Source organism: Boleophthalmus pectinirostris, unplaced genomic scaffold, assembly GCF_026225935.1.
Source record: "Boleophthalmus pectinirostris isolate CB_2022bp ecotype Guang Dong unplaced genomic scaffold, ASM2622593v1 HiC_scaffold_15, whole genome shotgun sequence".
NCBI lineage: Eukaryota > Metazoa > Chordata > Actinopteri > Gobiiformes > Gobiidae > Boleophthalmus > Boleophthalmus pectinirostris.
In genome coordinates this window covers 13278084-13302824 of record NW_026571070.1, presented here as the reverse complement: position 1 = coordinate 13302824, position 24741 = coordinate 13278084, and the positions used below count along the sequence as shown (strand labels likewise).

The 24741-nt window shown below is 39.1% G+C and overlaps 1 protein-coding gene across 1 annotated transcript in view; it reads left to right on the top strand.

Annotated features, from left to right (window-relative positions):
- phex (phosphate regulating endopeptidase homolog, X-linked) overlaps positions 1-24741 on the top strand; it is a 48520-nt gene that overhangs the window by 17862 nt on the left and 5917 nt on the right. Inside the window, exons 7-21 of the mRNA XM_055151252.1 lie at positions 4170-4286; positions 4778-4861; positions 6258-6394; positions 6861-6954; positions 7309-7437; positions 9093-9194; positions 12424-12501; positions 13542-13645; positions 13985-14043; positions 15973-16027; positions 16811-16878; positions 16968-17098; positions 17167-17232; positions 19020-19234; positions 21287-21910. Coding sequence (XP_055007227.1) covers positions 4170-4286; positions 4778-4861; positions 6258-6394; positions 6861-6954; positions 7309-7437; positions 9093-9194; positions 12424-12501; positions 13542-13645; positions 13985-14043; positions 15973-16027; positions 16811-16878; positions 16968-17098; positions 17167-17232; positions 19020-19234; positions 21287-21910 — 2063 coding nt within the window. The remainder of the gene's footprint in view (positions 1-4169; positions 4287-4777; positions 4862-6257; positions 6395-6860; positions 6955-7308; positions 7438-9092; positions 9195-12423; positions 12502-13541; positions 13646-13984; positions 14044-15972; positions 16028-16810; positions 16879-16967; positions 17099-17166; positions 17233-19019; positions 19235-21286; positions 21911-24741) is intronic.

The window sequence follows — 24741 nt, the reverse complement described above, 5'->3', positions numbered from 1 at the left end:
CCCTCTGTCTTTTTTTTAACTATTGCTGCACCATAACTCTTAATTTAAGCAAAGAGACTTGTAATTCGATATATTGTTATGGTCCATGATATTATTGTGAGAACTTTGACGATATGATATCACAATATTTTGGTTATTGTTACATCCCTAGAAACAATTATCCAAATATATATTTTTTACTTATTTATCATGAAGTAATTAGAGAACAGTTTTGAAAAAGTTCAATCTTACAAGATGTTTTGGGCCAATATTAGTATTGGTAAGCAAATCATCTTATTACACCAATTTACACCAAAATGAGATATTGATATTTTAGGACTGATATCAGGTTCCATCAAAATGTTTCATCCATCAAAGTATTTTTATCTCTGCATCCCAATTCTCATGCAGTATAACTTATTTGCTCAAATGTACCAAGTCTACAAAAACAGTAAGTAAGTTATGTAAGAGAAAGAGCCCGATAGTTACAGTTAGTACATCAATATAAGGAATAGGGATGCAACAATAACCAAAATATCGTGATATCGTATTGTCAGAAGTCCGACAATAATATCGTGGACTGTCACGTTATATCAAATCACAAGTTCCTTTGCTTAAATGCATGGTTTTATAGTACTAACAGCTTATGAACATCAGAAACTACATATCCCATGATTCATTTCAGCGCAGACAGCATGAAGAGACATGTTTTTTACTCGAATTCTTGGGATTATGACGGAAATAATTCACACCAAAATCTTGTCAAGTTATTTTAAAAGCAGAAACGTGTCCTATCTACAATTATATTAGCCTCTCCAAAATATCGCAGTAAATATCGTACCGTGATAATATCGTACTGAAAGATTTGGATATTGTTACATCCCTAATAATGAACAGTTTTGGTCAAATAAATTTTGAGGAAATGCTATTTATTGCTTCTTTCCATTTTAAATTGAAACTATAATCCTTCAAGTGAAATAGGTATTCATGGTACTAATTTAATTTCCTGTTTCTGGGTGATATTTTGAGGACTTAGAGCATTCAGAAGAGTTTTGAATTTTGCAATAGTCCTCATTTTTCATCATTCTGAAACCCACGGATAGACTAGACTGGAGTATGAGGATTTATATCTGTAGTCGGCATGGGTAATCAACAAAAAGGCTGTTTTACTGTGAATAGCGTCTGATTAGAGATTCAAAGTGCAGCCTGTTCACTTCATTTCATCTAAAACTAAATATGTCTGTGAAAATGAAGAGTTTAAATGTCACTTTGTAAATTACAGATCTGTGTTTCGCTAAATGCGATGCTTGGTTTTACAAGTTACTTTATGAAGTTCCAGTATAAGTTTGGAGATGTAATTCTAAAGGGGTGCTCAATGTGGCTAAAATTATACACATGATAATTTTGCTCATAACTGAAATCACAAGAATGGCAAGTACAAGTAAAAATGGACCTGCAGAGTACAGAGAACATATAGACCTAATGTTCGTATGTTTGGCATCATCACTTATAAGCATTCTTAAGTATAACTGATTGTATTTTCAATTACAGCATTTTCGTAATTTTATAGAGCAATACTCGAAATCACAATTTTCAAAACATATACAGGACTATGAGATGTACCTTTAAAAGTGACAGTAGTATTAATGAGATAAAGAAATTATTGTTAAAGGTGCACTGTTTAACTTTTTGGTTGGGGTTGTGTCACCTTTTTATTTCTATGGATATGTCATTGCTCTTCCTAAAATGTTCCATAGCATGACATTAAACACTTTACTTTACATTTATTCAGTTACAGGTGGTTTTATAGCTCAAAAATACCTAGCCTCTTCACAGATCTGACTTGTAACTTGGTCTGGTTTGGTCTCAGTGAAGATAGAAAAGTTTAATACTTTACTATGAAGCAGTGGTGAGGACTTTCAAGTCATGATTTGGACTTGAGTCAGACTTGATTTACTATTTTTAGGACATGAGACTTGACTTGACGAAATGGACTAAGACTTGGGACTTGACTCGGACTTGAGCCCTGTGACTTGAAAAGACTTGATGTTTCTCCTAAAAAAAAAAAAAAAAATGTTTTTAGAAAATACTTCTCTCTTTACAGTTGATACATGTGGTGCACATGTGGTATACAGAACAATGCAGTAAAACAGAGAGAACTACATAGAAGATGATTCTTCCATTTCAGTGCAGACTACCTGATGAAATAACTGATATTAAACACTTTTGAATCTGAATTCTTTCTATTCTACCCATAATGATTCACACTAACATCTTGTGAAGACAGTTAAAACGTGCATTTCTACAACTCTTATATAAATACTCATATATAAATTAGAGCCCGACCGATATATCGGCTGGCCGATATTATCGGCTAATATGGGCATCTGGAGACATATCGGCTATCGGCCGATATACTTGCTGATATGGGCCGATATTTCACGTGGGCATGTTATACCTCGTTATAAAGCTTAGACTCTCTACATTATGTTCATTTAATCCAATTTACAGACAGATAAATGTCCTAATATGTGGCTCCGCATCAGTATTTATCTGCGGTGTAATTTGTCTGTGTCTGTACTGTCCCTGAACACACCACCAGAGTGACGTCACTTCACTTGCGTGTGTTTGTTTACACCCGCAGCCCTGCGCAACATTGAGATTATATTCTTTTTCGGACAATCGGTTTGAGTCTGGATTAAAAGGACATTTATTAGTGCAGACTTGTGATGTGGGAGGAGCCTGTGTGAGCGGTGAGTGTTGGAAATACATCGACTTTGAAGCTAGTTTAGGTTTTGTTAGCGGTTAGCTGCTGTAGCTCCCACACATAAACAGGCTGTTTTCTATTGGTCTATTGTAAAGTGACTACATTGGCCGTATATTTGTTACTGGACCTGCATTGATATGTAAATGAGCTGTGAATAGACGTGTGAATGATCCACATTTATGCATATAATTAATTACCGCGGTGCGCAGCATTTACGGCTAAAGGCTAATAGCGATAGTTTACTAGCTAGGAGTTATGGGTCGATCGCGATCGAAGCGGCTCTTAGAGCGAACAACGGGAGCGTGCTTCTTATTGGGAGCCGTGTTTTCTCTTTTTCTCACTTTTTCTCTTCATGCCGCATGTAGACCCGTAGTTTGACAGCAGCAGCGGCTGAAAACGAAACTTGCAGAAATCTGCGTGTGCATAGGATTAAAAAAAAAGTGCATATTTGGCTGCAGTTCAGCATAAAATGAATAAACCAGGACTAATCTTGGGCTCGAGTGCAGGAGAGAGATAGAAACCGAGTCCCGACACTCAGTCCTGGTTCAGTTCTGGTTTAGTCCTGCTTGCAACAAAACAATCTCAAGAGTCGCTTGGGAGCCGAAAGAGCCAGCTGCTTTAGTGAGCCGAGCCAAAAGAGCCGGTTCTCCAAAAAAAAAAAAAAAAAAAACTGGAATCCCCATCACTAGTAGCTAGAATGTGATGCAAAAATGCCATTAGGCCAATCTACTGTATGTAAATATGATGTAAAGAGTCAAAATAACAATAAATGTTGCCTAAATAAACCCAATTTAGAATTCACTAGAGCCAAACCTACGTTTTTTAATCAATTCAAGATTTACAGTGAATTTTTACATCACTAAATATATCGGTGATTATATCGGCTATCGGCAGCGCCAACTCCCATTATATCGGTTTCATATCGGCCACAACAAAATCCATATCGGTCGGGCTCTAATATAAATATACCATGACTTTTCAAATACAGTTTAGTTTAAATTCATATACATTGCTGAAATGTAAGCTCTATTTGGTACTTTGGTTTAAAGACTTGAAATGACTTGAAGCTCAAAGCAGACGACTTGGACTTGACTTGGACTTATGGGCCAGCGACTCGAGACTCGACTTGGACTTGCCTGAGGTCCTTACATGAGGTCAAAGACTTGAGACTTACTTGAGACTTGCAAAACAACGACTTGGTCCCACCTCTGCCATGAAGCATTCCAGACAAAGTGATAATATCTCCACAGAGAAAAGCATTTGACAGACCCTCCATCAGACAAAGTTTCCCAATGCACTTTAAAATCCACCACAAAAAAAATACACCTGTGAAATACGCCGGTCTCACTATTTTGCAGTATTTACTGTACATCTTGTCTCTGCCCCATAAATAAAAATACCTCTCTATATCTTATGTCCTCAGTACCGAGCAGCTCTGTTGAGTTTGATGGTGGACACGGCGGTGATGCTCGGAGCTCCTCAGAAATCTGCTCAGACTCAGATGGAGAAAGCCCTGGCCTTCGAGACCAAAGTGGCTCACGTAAGATACTCTTAAATACTTATACTTTGAGGTGAAGTATAATATGGTAAAAAAGATGGGTTTAAAGACGCACAATGTAACGTTTCTGGCTTTCCTGCTTGTGTTCATTTTATCGCTATTGCTCTGCCTGTTTCGTAGAGTAGAATTACTGCATATATTCAATTATAGATGTTTCAGTGCTCGAAATACATGCATTCTGTATTATGAGTGAGCTTGTAAATCCATAGATCTGACTGGTAACTTGGCCCAATGGCGCCACCGGCTTGTCGCCATGGAGATAGATGGTAGAATGCTATACTGTGGAATATTTCAGGCAAAACAGTAACTTGCAAAGAGGATGAGGAGGCTAAGGATTTTACTGAGAAAACATATCTGAACTGACAGAATGAAGGAGGGGAAAGAGAGTGCATTTATATGAGCAGGCTTAGAGATGTTTAGATGAAAGACAGATTGTAGGCTGCATCAATGTCAGTTCTGTTTGTTTTGTGCAGATCTTGATTCCTTATGAAAACCGCACCAGTGAAACCATGTACAACAAATACACGCTCTCTCAGCTACAGAAGACTATTCCACAGGTAAATATAAGTAGAATACAAAATACAACACAAAAATACATCACCTATTTGTGTTTAAATGTCCCATATTATGCTATTCTGATCTATGTTATAATGTTGTTTCCTCATCACAAACATATCTGAAGTTGTGTTTTGTTTCATTCACACATGTTTAACACACAAATCCTGCAAATTTATGCCCCATCCACACTAGTACATATTTGAGTCGTTTTCGTTGAGGATGCAGTGTTTGTTCACACTAATCTGATGGAAAATGGCTCCAGAGATGGAACGATCTGGTGCCACCAGCTCCCATGAATTCATCTGAGTATGGATCTGATCTGGCACTGTATGGACGCCGGAAAACATTGATACACTGAGCTCCTTATTGAATCACATCACTGTGACTTGCGGCTTCGCGGCACGGTGGCTGAGTGGCTAGCACTCATGCCTCACAGCAAGAAGGTTCTGGGTTCGATCCCCGGGTTGCCTGGGCCTTTCTGTGTGGAGTTTGCATGTTTCTCCCCGTGTCTGGATGGGTTTCCTCCGGGTGCTCCGGTTTCCCCCATCAACCCAAAACATGCTACATAGGTCTCCATAAAACAGTTGATAGTCATGGTCAGTTAAATACAATCAATTCAATCATTGTGTCTTTAGGCAAGACACTTCACCCACATTGCCTAGTATGAAAGTGGTGTGTGTGTGAGTGATGGTGGTGGTTGGAGGGACTGATGGCGCCGAGTGGCATGGCAGCCGCGCCTCTGTCAGTGTGCCCCAGGGCAGCTGTGGCTACAATAGTAGCTTACCATCACCAGGAATAGAGTGAATGAATAATGGTGAATGAATAATGCTGAATAATGTTGTGTAAAGCATCTTTGGGGACAGAAATGTCTGTGAAAGTGCTATATAAATAAAAATAAAAGACTTCAAGATTCGGTGGGTTTGGGACATCGGTCAGGTGACGCTATTGCAAAAAACTGTTTAAACAAACCATAGACAAATGGGAGTCAGTAACAACTGAATCTCGTCGCCGGTCCACGAAAAGTCGATTTTCACACTTGCCACCTTCCTCGGCTCAAAATCAGCTGCTGCAACTTCAGACACAGTGCTCTAAACATGCAGAAACAACGTGTCTGGGTGCAAGTTGTTTCTGATACAGTGATATGATGATTCGTTTCAGTGTAAAGTAACCTTAGTCTGAGTTCGTCTCTCCAACAGAAAATGTTCTTTTGGAGATGTAGACAGACTAATTACTCAAACATGTGTGAATGAAATAAAACACAACTCCATGTATGTTTTTGAGGAGGTTGCAACATTATGGCTTAAAGCTCACAAGAGTCAATTTTGCATAATAAAGGTCCTTTAATTTTCTTCACAAATTGTCATATAATAATACTGTAATACTTTTGTGTTGTAGTTTGACTGGTTGGGTTTTGTGAGAGCCGTACTCGAGGCTTCTGGACATTACACAGTCTCCTCTTCAGAGCAGGTCATCGTCAGGGCGCCGCAGTATTTCAAAGAACTCTTCAAACTCATCGAGGCCACGGAGCCAAGGTACAGAAACACAGACTCAAATAAAATATAAACCAGGTTATAAAGGTTCCACCACTGGCTCAGTCACAGTTATTTTTTGATTGATTCATGCATGTTTTAAGTAATAAGTAATATGTGATAGACAGACAGATATTTGCAATTATTAAAAAAAAAATCTGACTCTGGGTCATAGGGTTCAAAGAATGTCACATAGCCATTTTCAACAATAAAAACATGTAAATAAAATCTTTTCTGAGAACCTCTTTTATGAGCCACAAGATCAATAATAAACTGGTTCAATACTGATTGGATAAAACAGCTTGCCTCCCCTAGAAAGTAATATTGGCCTTTACCCTTCTTACGTGAGCAGGAAATTACAAAAATTAAAGAAAATTACTGCAATTTAAGACAATTTGAACAAGGGATTTTCAACAGTTTTATACATTCCTGGCTTCTCTTATACTTGCTGATTGTGTCTTCTCTCTAGGACTGTGGCCAACTACGTTCAGTGGAGGACAGTCTTCTCCAGAGTCACCACTTTGAGTCGACGATTCCTCTACAGATACTTGGACTATGCGCGGGTTTGTAAACACTTCTTCTGTTTTACTTTTACTGACACACTTCTTCAAGATTGGGACTAAACATGGAAATAAACCAGGACTAACCCAAGACAAGATCAAAACAAGTCTTCATCAGGACTAAATCGGGCAGAAAACAGTACAAGTGCTTTCAAGTGTGTTTTTGTACTACCTTTTTTCTGATCCAAATATTTGTCATTTGATGAAAGACTGGGACCAGGACTTCATCCAGACCAAACTAGGATATGTAAATGCAACACCTCTCCAAAGATAAATAGTTTAAGCGACGCATCACCGTTAATCTCATCAACCTGTTTTGATAGGACACCGTCTCCTTGCTTTTCCTTGTCCCTCCAGGTTACCACGGGAACGACCTCCCTGACCCCTCGCTGGGATAAGTGCGTTAACTACGTGGAGAACTCTCTTATTTATGCTGCTGGACGCCTTTTTGTCAGTGCACACTTCCAAGAGGATAAGAAACACATGGTAGGTCTACTTTTCAGATTCTCTTATATAAATATTATCTGTGTAACTCGGTGTGTTTAGAATGTGGACATTATCACTTGTAAATTGTTTAAATGGACTAAAAGCATAAAAGCTCTCAAACTGTCATGTAAAATTATTATCCTTTTAAACAAAATGTTAAATAATTGGTTGTGTTTTATTTTCATTTATTAATGTTTCAGTAATTGTTTACTGCATATTGCTCACACGCCATTAGTCTAATCCATGATGCTCCTCTGTGTTTATAAAGTCCATAAGCCTTTTATGGTTTGTAGCATTTAAGTTCTGTGCAATTTAGAGTCTGTGTATCATTTGTTCATTCATTTTTCAAAATAATACCAAAAATAAGAAAACAGAAAAAATATATATTTTCTTCATTATTTGTCTCAAAAAACCAAAATGAAAAAACAGATAACGATTTGTTTTTTCAGTTTTCGATTTTGTGTTTAAATGAATAATGGAAAAAACGGATAACGACCGTTTCCCGTTTCCGTGATTGAACCAGGATTGAACCACGACTAAAACAGAACTAAACCAGGACTAAACCAGGTCTAAACCAGGACTGAACCAGGTCTACAGCAGGACTGAGTATCAGGACGGGCCTGGAAGTGCACCTGCATAGACTGTCAGGTGATCAGGACTGAGATCAGGAACAGACCAGAACCAGACTGGGACTGAGACCGGGACTGAGACCAGTTTAGTCCTGGGTTAGTCCTGGTTTAGACCTGGTTTAGTCCTGGTGTAGTCCTGTTTTAGTCCTGGGACCAGTCTTGGTTCAGTCCTGGTCTGGTCCCGGTCTGGTCCCAGTCTCGGTCCCAGTCTGGTCCTGGTCTGGTCCCAGTTTGGTCCAGGTCTGGTCCTGGTCTCAGTCCTGACCACCCGACAGTCTACGCGGGCGCACCTCCAGGCCCGTCCCGACACTCCTGGTTCAGTCCTGGTTCAGTCCTGGTTCAGTCCTGGTTCAGTCCTGGTTCAGTCCTGGTTCAGTCCGACATCACAGTTTAAGTCTCGGAAATGGGAAACTGCTGTTATCCGTTTTTCCATTATTCATTTAAACACAAAATTGAAAACTGAAAAAACAAATCATTATTTGTTTTTTCATTTTGGTTTGGGACAAGTAATGAAGACAATAGTTGTTTTTTCATTTTTTTTGTTTTATTTTGAAAAACAAATGAACAAATGATACACAGATTATTTAGCCACAGCGTATAACTTGATAGATAGGATTTTAATATTATTCATTCAAGTTATGACTTATTTAGATGTGGAAGTAATCATCACAACCAAGATCAAGATTAAGATTAAGACTTAGATTTATACAGTGCCTTTCATGACAACCAAAGAGCTTTACAGAGGATTCATTCACTCCACCTCCTCTGTGGTGGTAAAATACTTTGGTCGCCACAGCTGCCTTGGGACAGACTGACGTGAGGCTGCCAATCTGCTCCATTGATCCCTCCGACTAACACTCACTCACACACCACTTTCATACTGGCAATATGGGTGAAGTGCCTTGCCTAAGGACACAACAACTGGCATCCACTTTAGACATACTCTAGTTCTCTCTTGGTTTGGTCTCGGTTTAGTCCTAGTACATTTTATTTCTCTAATCCTCTTTGTGTCTCTGCTCTGTCCAGATGGAGGAGTTGATTGACGGTGTCCGCTGGGCATTTATCGACATGTTGGAAAAAGAAAATGACTGGATGGACAAACCCACGAAGGCGAGAGCCATAGAAAAGGCAAGGACAAATGACATAACACAACACTGATATCAATCTGCTGCTTCAATTATTCTACTGCTCCTAATACTTCTACTTCTCCTACTCAATCTGTGTATCATTTGTTCATTCATTTTTCAAAATAAAACCAAAAATAAGAAAATTAAAAAACAACTATTTTCTTCATTATTTGTCTCCAAAACCAAAATGAAATGATTTGTTTTTTCAGTTTTTGATTTTATGTTTAAATGAATAATGGAAAAAAAAAAAAAAACGGATAATAGTCATTTCCCGTTTCCGTGGCTTTAACTGTGATGCCAGACGTTTATGCCGCATACGGACTGAACCAGGACTAAACCAGGACTACACCAGGTCCGAGAGCAGACCAGAACCAGAACTGGACCAGACTAGGACCAGGACAGACATCCAGAACTGAGACCGGGGACTAGACCAGATCTGAGACCAGGACTGAGACTGGTAACAGGACCAGGACTGAGAGCAGGACTGATACCATGACTGAGGCCGGGACCAGACCAGGACCAGACCGTGATTGAGACCAGGACCAGACTGAGACTGAGACCGGGACCAGACCAGACCAGGACAGAGACCATGACTGAGGCCGGGACCAGACTGGGACTGAGACCAGGACTGAGACTGAGACTGAGACCGGGACCAGACCAGGACAGAGACTATGACTGAGGCCGGGACCAGACCGGGATTGAGACCAGTCCTGAGACCAGTCCTGAGAGACCGGCACTGAGACCGGCACTGAGACCGGCACTGAGACAAAGACCAGACCAGGACTGAGACTGGAACCAGACTGAGACTAGACCAGGACCAGACCAGAACCAGACCAGAACCAGACCTGCACTGAGACCAGGACTGAGACCAGGACTGAAAATGGTTTAGTCCTCTTTTAGTCCTTTTTTAGTCTTGTTTTAGTCTTGTTTTAGTCCTGGTTCAGTCCGTATGCAGCGCAAAAGTCCGTCATCGCAGTGTAAGTCACGGAAACGGGAAACGACCATTATCTGTTTAAACACAAAGTCGAAAACTGAAAAAACAAATCATTATCCGTTTTTTCATTTTAGTTTTGGAGACAAATAATGAAGAAAATAATTGCTCGTTTTTCGTTTTCTTATTTTTGGTTTTATATTGAAATACACGGATTCTACTCCTACCAGCCGTATGCTGTTATAACTGAAAGCAAACATGTCCAAGCCCTCATATCTCATAATGTAATGGCCTCTGGGATTACAGGAGCAGATCTTCTCCTCTGCCTCCACATGATTTCACTAATTAGACCAGGACTGTCAAAGACCATCAGGATCAATCAGTCACTGTTCATTTCTATATTTTGACACATTAGAGCTGTTGCATCACCCAGCGCACAGAAGATTCACGATGGCAAATACAACCACACAGAACACAGAACAGAACAGGGTGATCCAAGGACGGTTAAAACCATTTCATTTTCAGACAGACATCCTGTTATTTTCCTGTGGCAGATAGACTACACTAAAAATAAACTTTGAATGAAACATGAACCACAGCAGCGTTGTCACCAGAGTTGCCATTTCCACTTCTATTAAAGTCACTATAGTGCTGCTACTACTACTGTTACTACTATTACTACTATTACTACTACTATTACTGCTGCTACTAACTACTAACAGTTCTATAAATATTGCTACTATGTACAAGCACCTGCTACTGCCACTACCACTGCACAACTACAACAAGTACTACACCTATTAGTCCACTACTACTACTAAGCCACTACTACTACTACTGTGACTACAAGTTCTACAACTACTACTGCTGCGACCACACCAAGTTCTACAACTACTACTACTACTGCGACTACAAGTTCCACAACTACAACTACTGCTACTACTACTGCTACTACTACAGCAAGTTCTACAACTACTACTACTGCAACTACAACAAGTTCTACAACTACTACTACTACTGCAACTACAAGTTCTACAACTACAACTACTGCTACTACTACTGCTACAACTACTACTACAGCAAGTTCTACAACTACTACTACTGCAACTACAACAAGTTCTACAACTACTAATACTACTACTGCGACTACAACAAATTCTACAACTACTACTACTACTGCGACTACGTTATACTACTACTACTGCGATTACAACAAGTTCTACAACTACTACTACAACAAGTTCTACAACAACTACAACTACTTCTACAACTACTAGTACAACTACTACTAGTATAACTACTACCAACAAGCCATTACTACTGCTACTGCTACGACTACTGCTACTACTGTACAACCACAACAATTGCAACAAGTTTTACAACAACTACTATTACTGCTACTACAAGTTGTACAACTACTACTACGACTGCTACTACAACAAGTTTTACTACTTCTACTACTACTGCTACTACAACAATTATTACAACAACAACAACTAGTACTACTACTACCACCTACAAGCCATACAAGCCAATACTACTGCTACTACTGTAACTACTGCTACTACTGTTACTACTACTACCTAACTATAAGCCCTTACTGCAGAGTGTTCTGTAGCTGTTCTCATGAAAAAATAAACCTTGACCGAGGAGCTAAGAAATGAATTCTTTGAAAACTTTTCTTTACACTGCTACAGTATTGACTTTACGACCACATCACATCGATTAAAGACGAACACGACCTGGAGAAACCTCTGCTGTTTCATAGTGGTTTATGTAACCATATACATGACTCTCCTCTCTTCACTTTGGTGCAGTACTGAATATTGATACTTTGAAGCAATGTCATACTAGGGGTGTTCTACATGTACCTCTATGGTAGAATGTTCAGAAGACACAATGCAAACATTAGCCAATAAAGCAAGAAATGTTTTGAGACTCGGGAAATAAAAAATGGATTTAAACATCACATTTTCAGGAGCCTGTGATCAATATGAGCGTTAATAGTCCTGTTAAGAGTTCAATGTGACTTTCAAAAAAAAAAAGTGACTAACTGAAAAACTGACTGTAATTTTATGTTTAAGAAACTTGTTTAGCAACACAAATCATCTCACCTGTTGTACTTCCAGCTAAATCAGATCCTTCTGGTCAGACTGTGTGAAAATAAAGGTCAGATTCAAATCTAATAGCGCTTCAGACGGAGCAGTGCCCTCAGTTAACATCACATCCCCTGGGAATGTTGATACATCAGCTGCAGAGTGTCATTTCTGATGCTAAATCTGTCGGTGTCTGTTCTCAGGCTCACGCTGTGCTGCCTAAAGTCGGATACCCAGAGTTTATCCTCAACGACACCTACCTCAATGAAGATCTGAAAGAGGTCAGTATTTTTTTTATTTTATTTTTTTTTAAGTGGAACTTAACCCTAAATTAACTTTTTTCCAACTTATCTCTGATGTTGTAATAGTATTGTCCTCTTTTGCCCTGTTTGGCAATTTTAGTACAAACTAGGTTCATTTGGAGCTTTGTGTTAAAAAACTACTGTGTGCGCTGCCCCCAGTGCCCCCTGCAATTTCTTTGATTCCTTTTTATTTCGAGTTTGTGCCAAGAGAGAAACAATAATCATGCATACTACATATACACTGTAAACAAAAAAGGAGTGGGAAAAAGAAAAACTTATATTAACCCACCACTATTCATTACATAGTTTAAAAAAAATATGTAGTTGCACATATACATTGATCACGGAACTTTACAAATACTAATACTATTAACTACTAATATTGCAAGTACTATGTGACATCACACAGGACTGCCCTGTTAAAGCCAGGTGTACAGTTCAGGTGTACACTGAAATTGTGCATCTGTCTAAAACAGACTTAAAGCAGACCTATTATGTAAAATCGACTTTTCAGAACTCTTAAACCTTCTCGTTTACCCTCTAAGTTATATCTGAAGTGATTTGTTCATGTTTGAGTAATCTTTAATCTCTTATTTTCAAGATGCCATATTGCCAATCAACTCCTGTTTTCACTGCTACGGGCATACGCCAACTGTTCTGAACTTACTTCGTTCTCCAATTCTATTTTCTTAAATCGGTGATAGGATTTGGCAACATTGTCAATTTTCTGCTTGTCAGTGCGATGTGCAGCTATTCATCTGAGCTCTGACACCTGCATGACTCTTTGCTGCGATGACGTTTACTGTGACGTCAGCTCCCATTGGGCACCGTTATTTTCTAAAGCGGAAATTAGCAGACTTGTTTCTTTTATCAAGTTGTTTTAGCACTGACACTTTAAAAATGTGGGAGAATAAATTGGTTGGAGCTGGGCAAGTAGCCAGTTGTGCTTAGTTTAGGTTCACATACATTTCTGAGCATGTGGGAATAGCTTTTGTTTAAATCTGTGTTTTTTTTTATAGTTACAGTTTACGGAAAACGACTACTATGGGAATGTGATGCAGACGCTCAAGTTTATCGCTCGCTCCGACCTCGCCTGGCTCAGAAAAACGGTCCCACGGACAGAGTGAGTTTAATCTGACAAAAAGAGAAAATGGGAGGGTTGTGTCAGGGAGGGCATCTGGCATAAAATCTAAAATACACAGTTACATTGTTTGTCATAACTGATAAGTTGTATAACTTATTGCACTAAAAAAGTAAGGGGACATTTTTATTACCATATTTATTTCTCATAATGTAAATTACATGTAGATAAACTCCAAGTATGTTTGTGATGAGGAAACAACATTACATAAATAAATCTGAAAATAGCGTAATAAGGGCCCTTTAAATCAATTTTATCTTTATTTTTTTCCCCCCGATGGTAGTGCCTTGAATTAAAATTCTGTTCTTGTTTTCATTGCAGATGGTTCACCAACCCCACAACAGTCAACGCTTTCTACAGCTCCTCCACAAATCAAATCAGTGAGACAATTCAATCACACACAGTACTCTCATAGAAAGGGGATTAAATGTGTGACTAGAATAATATTTTACACCAGGTTTCATAATCTCACTGCATGCAGGTAAAGATATTCAATTTAAAAAGGTGCACCATGTATTTTCTACTGGTGCTGCTTTGTCACTATTGAGAAACTAGAACTTGCCTGGCATGTTCCACAGTATAACTTTAAAATTATGATAGATTAAACATTTTTCAAGCCTCTCCATGGAGAAGAAAGATTTAATGTCAGAACTGTCAGAGCTGTGGAACATTCAAAGGAAAACCAAAACAAAATGTGTATAAATAATTTAAAGGTCATATATTACACAAAATAGACTCTTGTGAGCTTTAAGTCATGTTATAATGCTGTTACTTCTTCAAAAACATGCCAATAGTTGTTTTGTTTCATTCACAGTTTTTGAGTAACTACTACTACTACTACTTACATTACCACTACAACAAGTACTACATTTATTAGTGCTGCTACATATAAACCATACAACCCACTACTACTTCTGCAACTACTACTTCTACAGCAAGTTCTACAACTACTACTACTACTACTACTACTACTGCGACTACAACAAGTTCTACAACTACTACTACTACTCCGACTACAAGTTCTACTACTACTACTGCGACTACAACAAGTTCTACAACTACTACTACTAGTATAACTACTACTACTACCTACAAGCCATTACAACTGCAACTGCTACGACTACTGCTACTATAACCACAACAACTACAACAAGTTTTACAACAACTACTATTACTGCTACTACAAGTTGTACATTGTACAGAAAACATTCAAAGGAAAACCAAAACAAAATGTGTATAAATAATTTAAAGGTCATATATTACACAAAATTGACTCTTTAAGTCATGTTATAATGCTGTTACCTCTTCAAAAACATGCCCAGAGTTGTTTTGTTTCATTCACACTTTTTGAGTAACCCTTTATTATTAGTCTGTCTACATCTTCAAAGCTCAAAATGCTCTGTATCACCTTGGGTTTTCACGAAGCAGTAGTTTTCAAGTCAACAACTTTAACTTTTAGTTCAGTAGAGATCAACATGTCCAGATCTGAAATCATCCACATGACATGATTCTAGTGCACTTTCTCAAAGACTGAGTCGCAAGAGATTTTTTTTGGGTCGTCTTGTCACAATACATATACATATACATATACATATACATACATTTCAGTGCACTGTCCCCCACTCCTCACTTCTCCGTGCATGGAATCTTTTTACTTTTTAGCAGTACCGCCTTGCCTAACCAATTTTCTGTGGGAAACACTGATTACTCTTTTTCACTGTTTAACATTTGAGATATATTAATTGTTCAGAGAGACACGACCCCTCAGTCAACAATAAAATCCCCTCATTAATGTTAAATAATGGTCAGAAATTTATTTTGTGATTTACGAATAATGTCTGTTGACTTGGGGCACGAAGATTTGCAACTTTAAAAATATGGGTCCCCAGATAAAAAGTTTGGGAAACACTGTTCTAGTAAATGTGTATAGGGTTTAAAAACACAGTGGAACGCTTCCTGTATTATCACATGACAACACAATTTGGAACAGAGTGTTTTCTGTTTAAGAGAAGATCTAAATATGCAGGATTTGTGTGTTAAACAAGCGTAAATGAAACAAAACTCAGCTCCAGGTTTGTTTGTGATGAGGAAACAACATTATAACAGATCAGAAATAAGCATAACATGGGCCCTTTAATAAATCTATAGCTATAACATAAAGCTGAACACATTATAGTATTATCATATGTCAGTGTCCAATGTAAAAGTTATTGAGAGCAAGAGTCAAAAATAAATTAAACAGATAGAAAAAAGATAAAAATGGCTTGGTTTTTGTAAGTGTAAAAATAATCAGTTGTTTTGTTATCTAGGATTTCCTGCCGGAGAGTTACAAAAGCCGTTTTTCTGGGGAAAGGAGTATCCAAGGTGAGAGTCATGGTTTAGTCAGAGGGGGGAAAAAAATAGAGCATCATCTTAACACAATGCACAACTCTGCTGAATACATTTAATTATTTTCAATTTTAATGATGCGGTTTTGAGGATGGCTGACCTATAGACATTCAGTTATAACTATATTTCTATGGGTAGAGCATTCAGAAGTTCAAATGTTTTGTTTTAAATAGGCTTTATTCACACTTAGGAGCACATTTGGAAACATAACAACTACGATAACGACTTTGAGTGTAGTAACGACCCTGGGCATGTGATAAAACCATGGATTCAGCAGCAGCGCTCTTCACAACCTGCCAAAGCTTTTCCATGGGGGACCTGACTCATCGCATGTTCAATGTCCCTTACAGGCAGCTGGTCATAACTGTTGATTTACCGAACTTAACAGAAGGCTCCAATTACATCTTTTTTTAATTTAAGTTAGCCAAATTATAATACACAAATTAAAACGGACATACATTAACATCTAGATGAAGAAAACGAGGCCATTTTCTCAGTTTTCCCAGATTTTGTTGGATTTACTATCACCAGCAGATCCAAAAGGAAGTCATCATCCACATGTTTCCAAACGTCCTCTGATTTATGTGACATAAGCGTGAACAGTGCCCATTGCAGTAGCCATGGCAAAGATCTTATTTTTTCATCAGTGTGTACTTAACTTATATTGTACAACCCTCTATACTCATTCACTACCTTCTGTATTGAGTGCATATAGACTTAAGTCATTTGTCTAACTATATTAAAATTGTCTTACTCCAGATCGCTAAGTTATGGAGCCATTGGAGTTATCGTTGGCCATGAGCTTACACACGGCTTTGACAATAATGGTCAGTATCATTTTTAAAAATAAGAATTAATATATGAATGTATTTTTAGCTATTAAGTCTTATTTTGTTGTATTTTTTGTTCCTGATAGGCCGAAAGTATGACAAAAACGGCAACCTGGATCTCTGGTGGAGCAACTCTTCCATAAACGCCTTCACTGAAAAAACTCAGTGTATGATCGACCAGTACAACGACTACCACTGGGAGGAGGCGGGGCTTAATGTGAGTCAAGAAGTTCTCGTTAATTATGAGCAATTTCATTATGAAACGGGTATTTTGTGTGTTTCCAGGTTCGTGGTAAAAGGACTCTGGCAGAAAATATTGCTGATAATGGAGGAATAAGGGAAGCTTTTAGGGTAAGTTTTTTTTTGTTGTTGTTGGCATTATATGGGCAATACCATCTGAAAACACTGTAGGTGAGTGGACTATACAAATAGAGATGAGTGAGTCCAATGTTTTTTCAGTGATATCACAGCCAGGATTTGTTTAATTTTGGATATTGAAAATTAAGATGGTATTTAGAACCAATATTTGACCTGAGCCAACATTCCCATTTTAAAATCTTAAAAGTGGTAATGGGAATAAATAGAAGATATTGTTAAAAGGCTCACATTACAAAATTTTCGATCTATGTTATAAGTTGTGTTTTCTTTCATTCATACATGTTTAACGCACAAACCCTGCATATTTAAAATGAAAACGCTTGGGGGTAAAAACTACAAAATATTTTATCGGAAGTGCCTTTCGGTGACGGTGTTTTTGGGGCTTAAAAACTTAAAAATCTGAAACCATCCTCCAGAGCGGAAAAGTTGTATACGCTCCACGGTAGCTTTGCCGTCTATACTGCCCAAGATGCAAAACTCTGGTCAGATCTGCTCACGTCACGTACACATTTACATCTCATACATCACTACCTAGTGTCACCACCAAGCCGCCTGGCATACATACCCAATCGAATTCCACACACTTTTGCTTCACCGTATGCACGCAGATTTCCTCCTGAAAATACTCGTCTAAACATGGAATAAAGCGTGAAGACGCAGTGCCATTTTTGCGTCTTCAGTTCAGACCGTCATCATATAAACGTAGCCTTAGGCCAACAGAAAAAACTCGGTTCCACATTGTGATGTCATGTGGTCTTACAAGTGCTCCATTGTGTTTTTAAGCTCCTCACACCTACACTAGAATCATTTGGATAATTTAAGCCCTGCAATTGCCTCTCTTGAATAAAAAAAAGGTGAAAACTACCACTATATAACATCACAACAGAGCATTTCGTGTTTTGTAGATGTAGACAGACAAAGAATTTAGGGTTACAAACATGTACGAATGAAACTAAACACAACTTTATGTATGGTTTTGATAAAGTAACAACATTTTAACATAGCCAAAACCTTACAGGAGTCCATTTTGCGTAATATAGGCCCTTTAACAGCTCAAAAAAAAAAGAACTATATTACACAGACGAGAGTTAAACAGTAAAGAATAGTGCCTGAAAACTACAATAGTTACTCAAATACTAGCCCCCTCTGTCTGCCCAGCGTAGAGTGATTTTGATGCGTATACACTACCGGTCAAATGTTTTAGAACACCACACTTTTTCCAGTTTTTTACTGTTTACTGTTGACCAAAAAGCATTCTAAACTTTTGATTCATGAAAGTGTCCACCTTTGGCAGATATAACAGCTGAACACACTCGTGGCTCGTACTTTTTACAATAGAAATCAAATATTCTTCAGAAAGTTCTTCCCAAGTCTGTTGCAGAAGTTTCCATAAATGTGTGGCACTTGTAGGTTGCTTGGCTTTCACTCTTCTGTCCAGTTCATCCCAAACCAGCTCGATGGGGTTTAAGTCTGGAGACTGTGCTGGACACTCCATGTTTTCAAGTTTACCATCTTGTTCTTTTTTCTTGAGGTAGTTTTGGCAAAGCTTGGAGTTGTGTTTTATATCGTTTATTTATTTATTTTAAACCTATGGCTGTTCAGTACTTACCTTTGTACCATTTCAAGCTCTTCATTGAACTTGCACGACTTGAATTGCGATAAATAACAAAAAAAATGGGGGTGTTCTAAAACTTTTGACCGGTAGTGTACCCTCTATGATACTACAGATACAGATGTATACATTTGTATTGTCTGGGCAGGCGTACCGGAGGTGGGTGGAGCAGAGCAGAGGGGGGGTGGAGGAGCCTCTTCTTCCTGGAGTGGGACTCACCAACGACCAGCTGTTCTTCCTCAGCTACGCCCACGTGAGTCTGCACCACTCTCCTACTCACAAGAGCCACTCAGATCTGCTCTACGGGAGTAAATACTACAGACAAAGTGGAGTTAATGGAGCAGAGCGCATTAGTACTTTAGTGTAGGTCTGGGGGTTGAAAAAGGGCACTTGTTTTCCCAGGGCCCCGTGAGGTACTCCTCCAAAAGTCACAATGTGTAATTTTCTTATATACTAGTCCAGGGGTGTCAAACTTAAATTCACAGAAGGCCAAAATTTAAAAGTTTTGGGCCAAACTAAATATTTATTGAAAAATTTCAACAACATCTGCATGTTTTCTCTTCTTTTGAGATATAATGTTAAACCATTTCTTATTAAAATAAATGTTTAATAATAGTTTTGCTTAAACATTGAATCCAAAACAACCAAAATTTAAAATAATAACACAATTTTAAATCAATCAGTAGTCTCTATAGCCTATCTGTAGCCGGCGGGCCAGCTCTAATACATGTTTGATATGATCTTGCAGGCCAAATATAATTATATCGCATGCCAAATTTGGCCCCCAGGCCTGAGTCTGACATGTCTGTACTAGTCCATCACAAATAATCATAAAAACATTCAATATTTTTGTCATTCAACTTTTTCATAATATTTAAATTTTCTGAGACACGTAATTGGTTTTTCATTATCTGTTTTCATTAATTTCATTATCTGTATTTCATTATCTGTCAGCCATAATTATAAATATTCAAGAAATAAACTAAATAAATAAAAAAAATGTATCATGAGTCTATATAATATATGGATTTGACTTTCTGAAATGGGTGACAAAAAATATAAAACTTTTTCATGATATTCTAATTATATGTGATGGACTAGTAATAGAAAACAACATGGAGTCATGTTTTGGCTTCATTGCTGGGATGGGGTTTTGGAAATAGACATCCACTTTCAACGATGCTTATGAAGCTCACAACAGTCAATAGACCGTGTTAAGTTACTACTTTATAAATTCTGCTAACATAAGTCCAGTGGAGAACAACAGAGAAATAGTTCAGCAAAAAAAGAGGTCTGAGGTTTTGTTCGATGGATGATTGGCTGCAAGAGGAAGACAAAACAGTACAGAGGGGATATCTGCCTTGCTTATAGAGAGATCTACCAGCTGATGTCTGTAAATGGACATGTGGCAAGGGAATAAACCCTTCAGTATTATTGTTTTAAAGCAGCAGCTTCAGCCCTGTCTCAAGAAAACTGCCTGTTTCTAGGCCAAGACTGCGCCCCCACCTTGTGAAGTAAAGACACTAGCGAACATTCATAGGCCAACCACAGCAGCCTCTGTTTCTGAGAGAAAGACACCAGCCCATGACTCAAGGAGGCTTGTGTTTCTGTGGAGAAGACAATCCCCTACATTGGACAGTACAGACATCAAAACAGGTTTATGACACCCTTTTTCAAAAGCCCCCTGTTAGTCCAAAGCCCCTGTTTCAAATAAAGCATCCTGTTTCTATAGAGAAGGCCACACCCCCACATTGTGAAGTAAAGACACCAGTAGAGGTTCATAGGCCAGCCACACCAGCCCAGTTTTTACTACAAACACACCAGTGCCCCCTGTCTCAAGGAGGCGCTGTGTTTTTATGGAGAGGTCTGGCTCCCCAGATCGTGAAGTCAAGACACTGTAGAGGTTCATAGGCCAGCCACACCAGCCTCAGTTTTTACTACAAACACACCAGTGCCCCCTGTCTCAAGGAGGCGCTGTGTTTTTATGGAGAGGTCTGGCTCCCCAGATCGTGTGAAGTCAAGACACCTGTAGAGGTTCATAGGCCAGCCACACCAGCCTCAGTTTTTACTACAAACACACCAGTGCCCCCTGTCTCAAGGAGGCGCTGTGTTTCTATGGAGAGGTCGGCTCCCCAGATCGTGAAAGTCAAGACACCTGTAGAGGTTCTTAGGTCAACCAACCAGCCTTGGTTTCTAATACGAAGACACGAGCGCCCGTGTCTCAAGGAGGCTCCACGTTTCTATGGAGAAGTCAGTCCTCCAGTTTTGTGAAGTAGAGACACCTGTAGAGGTTTTAGGCCAACCAAACTAGCTCGGGGTCCTCAAACGACACACCAGCGCCTCCTGCCCAGATTGTAAGATAATACGCTGACCACATCAGCACTGGATTCTAAGAAGATACCTACCCTTTCTCAGTCCAGTTGGCAAAGTGGTGATCAATAAGATACCATCCCTCTCTAATGACGATGATGAAGCGAGTGAAGAGAGGGATGATGAAGAAAGACAGGAATACCAATGGAACCGAGAGCTCTTCACGATAATGGCATCCACTATAATAGAGAAGGTGGAGAAATATAACAAGAAGTGTCAGAAGTACGATCTGGATAAGAAGTACTTCAAAACCCAGACTAAGTCCTTAGCAGCAGACCTGGCTGCTGAACTCAGCGGATGGCCCATTGCTGTGGTACCATCTAGTGCCAACGCTCTTAAAGTAGCCAGTGATGTGATGAAGGAACTGAAGAAGAAGTACTCAAAGAAACAGATCTGTACTTATTTTGTAGAAGGTGATTTCACGCCGATTCTCGTGCAGGCGGCTAAACAGCGTCTGGTCTCTGGTACGGGCATGATGCATAAGACTTACGAATGGGAGAGAGAGGACTTCTTAAACTTGACCACCTGGCTGATCACCGAGCTGTGTAAAGAGGAGCTGGTTCATAACCCAAGCATCTCCTACCAGTTAGCTGAGCAGTTAATGGAGGAGGTCAAAGATTGGCCCATTTTTATGAAGCCAAGCATGAAGTATAAGAAAAAGTTGGTCCGGTCTGTGATCAAGAAGATCACAAAATATTATTCAATAAGTGCATTCATCCTTTGCCTTCAGGATGGACCAATGGACCGGAATATCTTGGATAAGCTAAAGAAAAAGCTGTGCACACCTCAAACAGGGGTCAGGCCTTTTTTCAAAGCTGTAGTCAAAAAGATGAGGTCTTAAAACACTGTACAGCCCAACAGAGACAGAGTGAAACATTGATGAGCACTTTTAATGCTTTTTAATGCATGTATATTTACAAAAGATTGATAATTTGTATGTGGTTGAAATCAGTATTGCATTGGAAGTTTTGATTGTTGCATCCAATGTGTGAGCAGCACCATTGTCAATAGTACATATTACTTCAAGTAAGAGTGAATGAATAAATGCTGATGTTGATCTGAAGTACGGAGCCCGCCCGATGACGTACGTACGCGAAAAAAGATATTAAATCGTCGCCTCAAATTACTATTTCGTTCAAACAATATATAATTCGTTCCCACACACTTTAGATATATCCCTCGCACGTTTCGTTCACGTTTTCGACGTTTTAGATATCGTTTGCACGTTTTGATTAAATCACGAATTAAGAAAATGCCGCCAATTAAACAAACAGGGCGTGGTGTTCGGTTGATTTGGCAAGTTCTTCTTGCATGGCTAGCTGGACCTCGGACTTCAGCAGACACAAATAAAGGTAAGATATATCATTATTTATATGTCTCTCCCCCCCCCCCCCCCATTTTTGACAACGTATATTGCTCCCTACTCAAATGTATGCTTATGTAAATGTAGGCTTATATAAAATCCAGGATCGTGTAGTAGCGTGGCATAGTGTGCATGCTATAGCTAAATAAGAAAACAAAACAAAATGCTAGCTTAAATACTAGTGAGCTAATGCTGCTTGCTTATAGTGGAAATGTTATGGAGTAAAGTGACAGTAAAATTGTCCTAATTGTTTACCGTGTGTTCATGTAGCAATAGATGCTCAACTGCTGCTTTTTTGAGGGAGCGTAACACAGAGGAGGGAGTCATCCAGACACTGAAGGATGAAAATGTAAGTTTCTCTGTTTTTCCACCTCAGAACATTGATCTCGTAACATCTATAGCCTACAATACAAGTGCCAAACACACATCCATATAGAATGTAAGATACCGATTTGGATGAAATGCGAATAGACCTGTATAGACCCAGTGTTAGCCCCAATTTCGTCTTAGCGTTAGCCATCTATCACCACAAACTATGAAATACCAGGACTGTTTTGAAGACTTACAACCACTCAACTACACGTGAGTAACACCAGAGCCTGATAGAAATCACTGCCACATGTAGAATTGTTTTTGCATTGTTTATTGACGTAGCGATTAGCATCGAAAAGAAGTTATATGTTAACGACCACGTAATAAACATTTCGTAAATCTAACGCTATGCTGGACAATAATACGCCAAAAAATAAAGAGGGCCACAACAGTTTGACAAGAAACCCCTCGATTTATTTCATCCAGAGCCAATTGTCTGGGCTGAGGACTAAACCAGAACTGAACCAGGACGGACCGAGTGTCTGAACGACCGGAGTTGTGCCCGCGGTGGCGGTGGGTGGACCGGCTCAGAGCTCCGCGCCCCGCTGCCGTCACCGGAACGCGCTCCGCGGATTTGGTGTCCTCTTTCTCTCTCTCGCTCGTTCGCTCGCGCTCTCTCTCTCGCCTTCTTTCTTTCAAGTCCAGGACTAATCTTTGTGGAGAGAGAGGGGACGGGGTCCTGGTTTAGTCCTGTTTTAGTCTAGTTCAGTTCAGTTCTGGTTTAGTCCTTAGCTGTTGAGGCGTTTGATAAAGGTAAACATTAGCCTAAGTGATGTTAAAAGTTAGCGAGAGACGCTTCCATTTCACATGTTTCCATTTCGCATGAGTTACACACTGTATTGGCTCTGGATGAAATAAATCGAGGGGTTTCTTGTCAAACTGTTGTGGCCCTCTTTATTTTTTAGCGTATTATTGTCCAGCATAGCGTTAGATTTACGAAATGTTTATTACGTGGTCGTTAGCATATAACTTCATTTCGATGCTAATCGCTACGTCAATGAACAATGCAAAAACAATTCTACATGTGGCAGTGATTTCTATCAGGCTCTGGTGTTACTCACGTGTAGTTGAGTGGTTGTAAGTCTTCAAAACAGTCCTGGTATTTCATACTTTGTGGTGATAGATGGCTAACGCTAAGACAAAATTGGGGCTAACACTGGGTCTATACAGGTCTATTTGCATTTCATCCAAATCGGTATCTTACATTCTATATGGATGTGTGTTTGGCACTTGTATTGTAGGCTATAGATGTTACGAGATCAATGTTCTGAGGTGGAAAACAGAGAAACTTACATTTTCATCCTTCAGTGTCTGGATGACTCCCTCCTCTGTGTTACGCTCCCTCAAAAAAGCAGCAGTTGAGCATCTATTGCTACATGAACACACGGTAAACAATTAGGACAATTTTACTGTCACTTTACTCCATAACATTTCCACTATAAGCAAGCAGCATTAGCTCACTAGTATTTAAGCTAGCATTTTGTTTTGTTTTTTTATTTAGCTATAGCATGCACACTATGCCACGCTAATACACGATCCTGGATTTTATATAAGCCTACATTTACATAAGCATACATTTGAGTAGGGAGCAATATACGTTGTCAAAAATGGGGGGGGGGAACATATAAATAATGATATATCTTACCTTTATTTGTGTCTGCTGAAGTCCGAGGTCCAGCTAGCCACGCAAGAAGGACTTTCCAAATCAACCGAACACCACGCCCTGTTTGTTTAATTGGCGGCATTTTCTTAATTCGTGGGAACG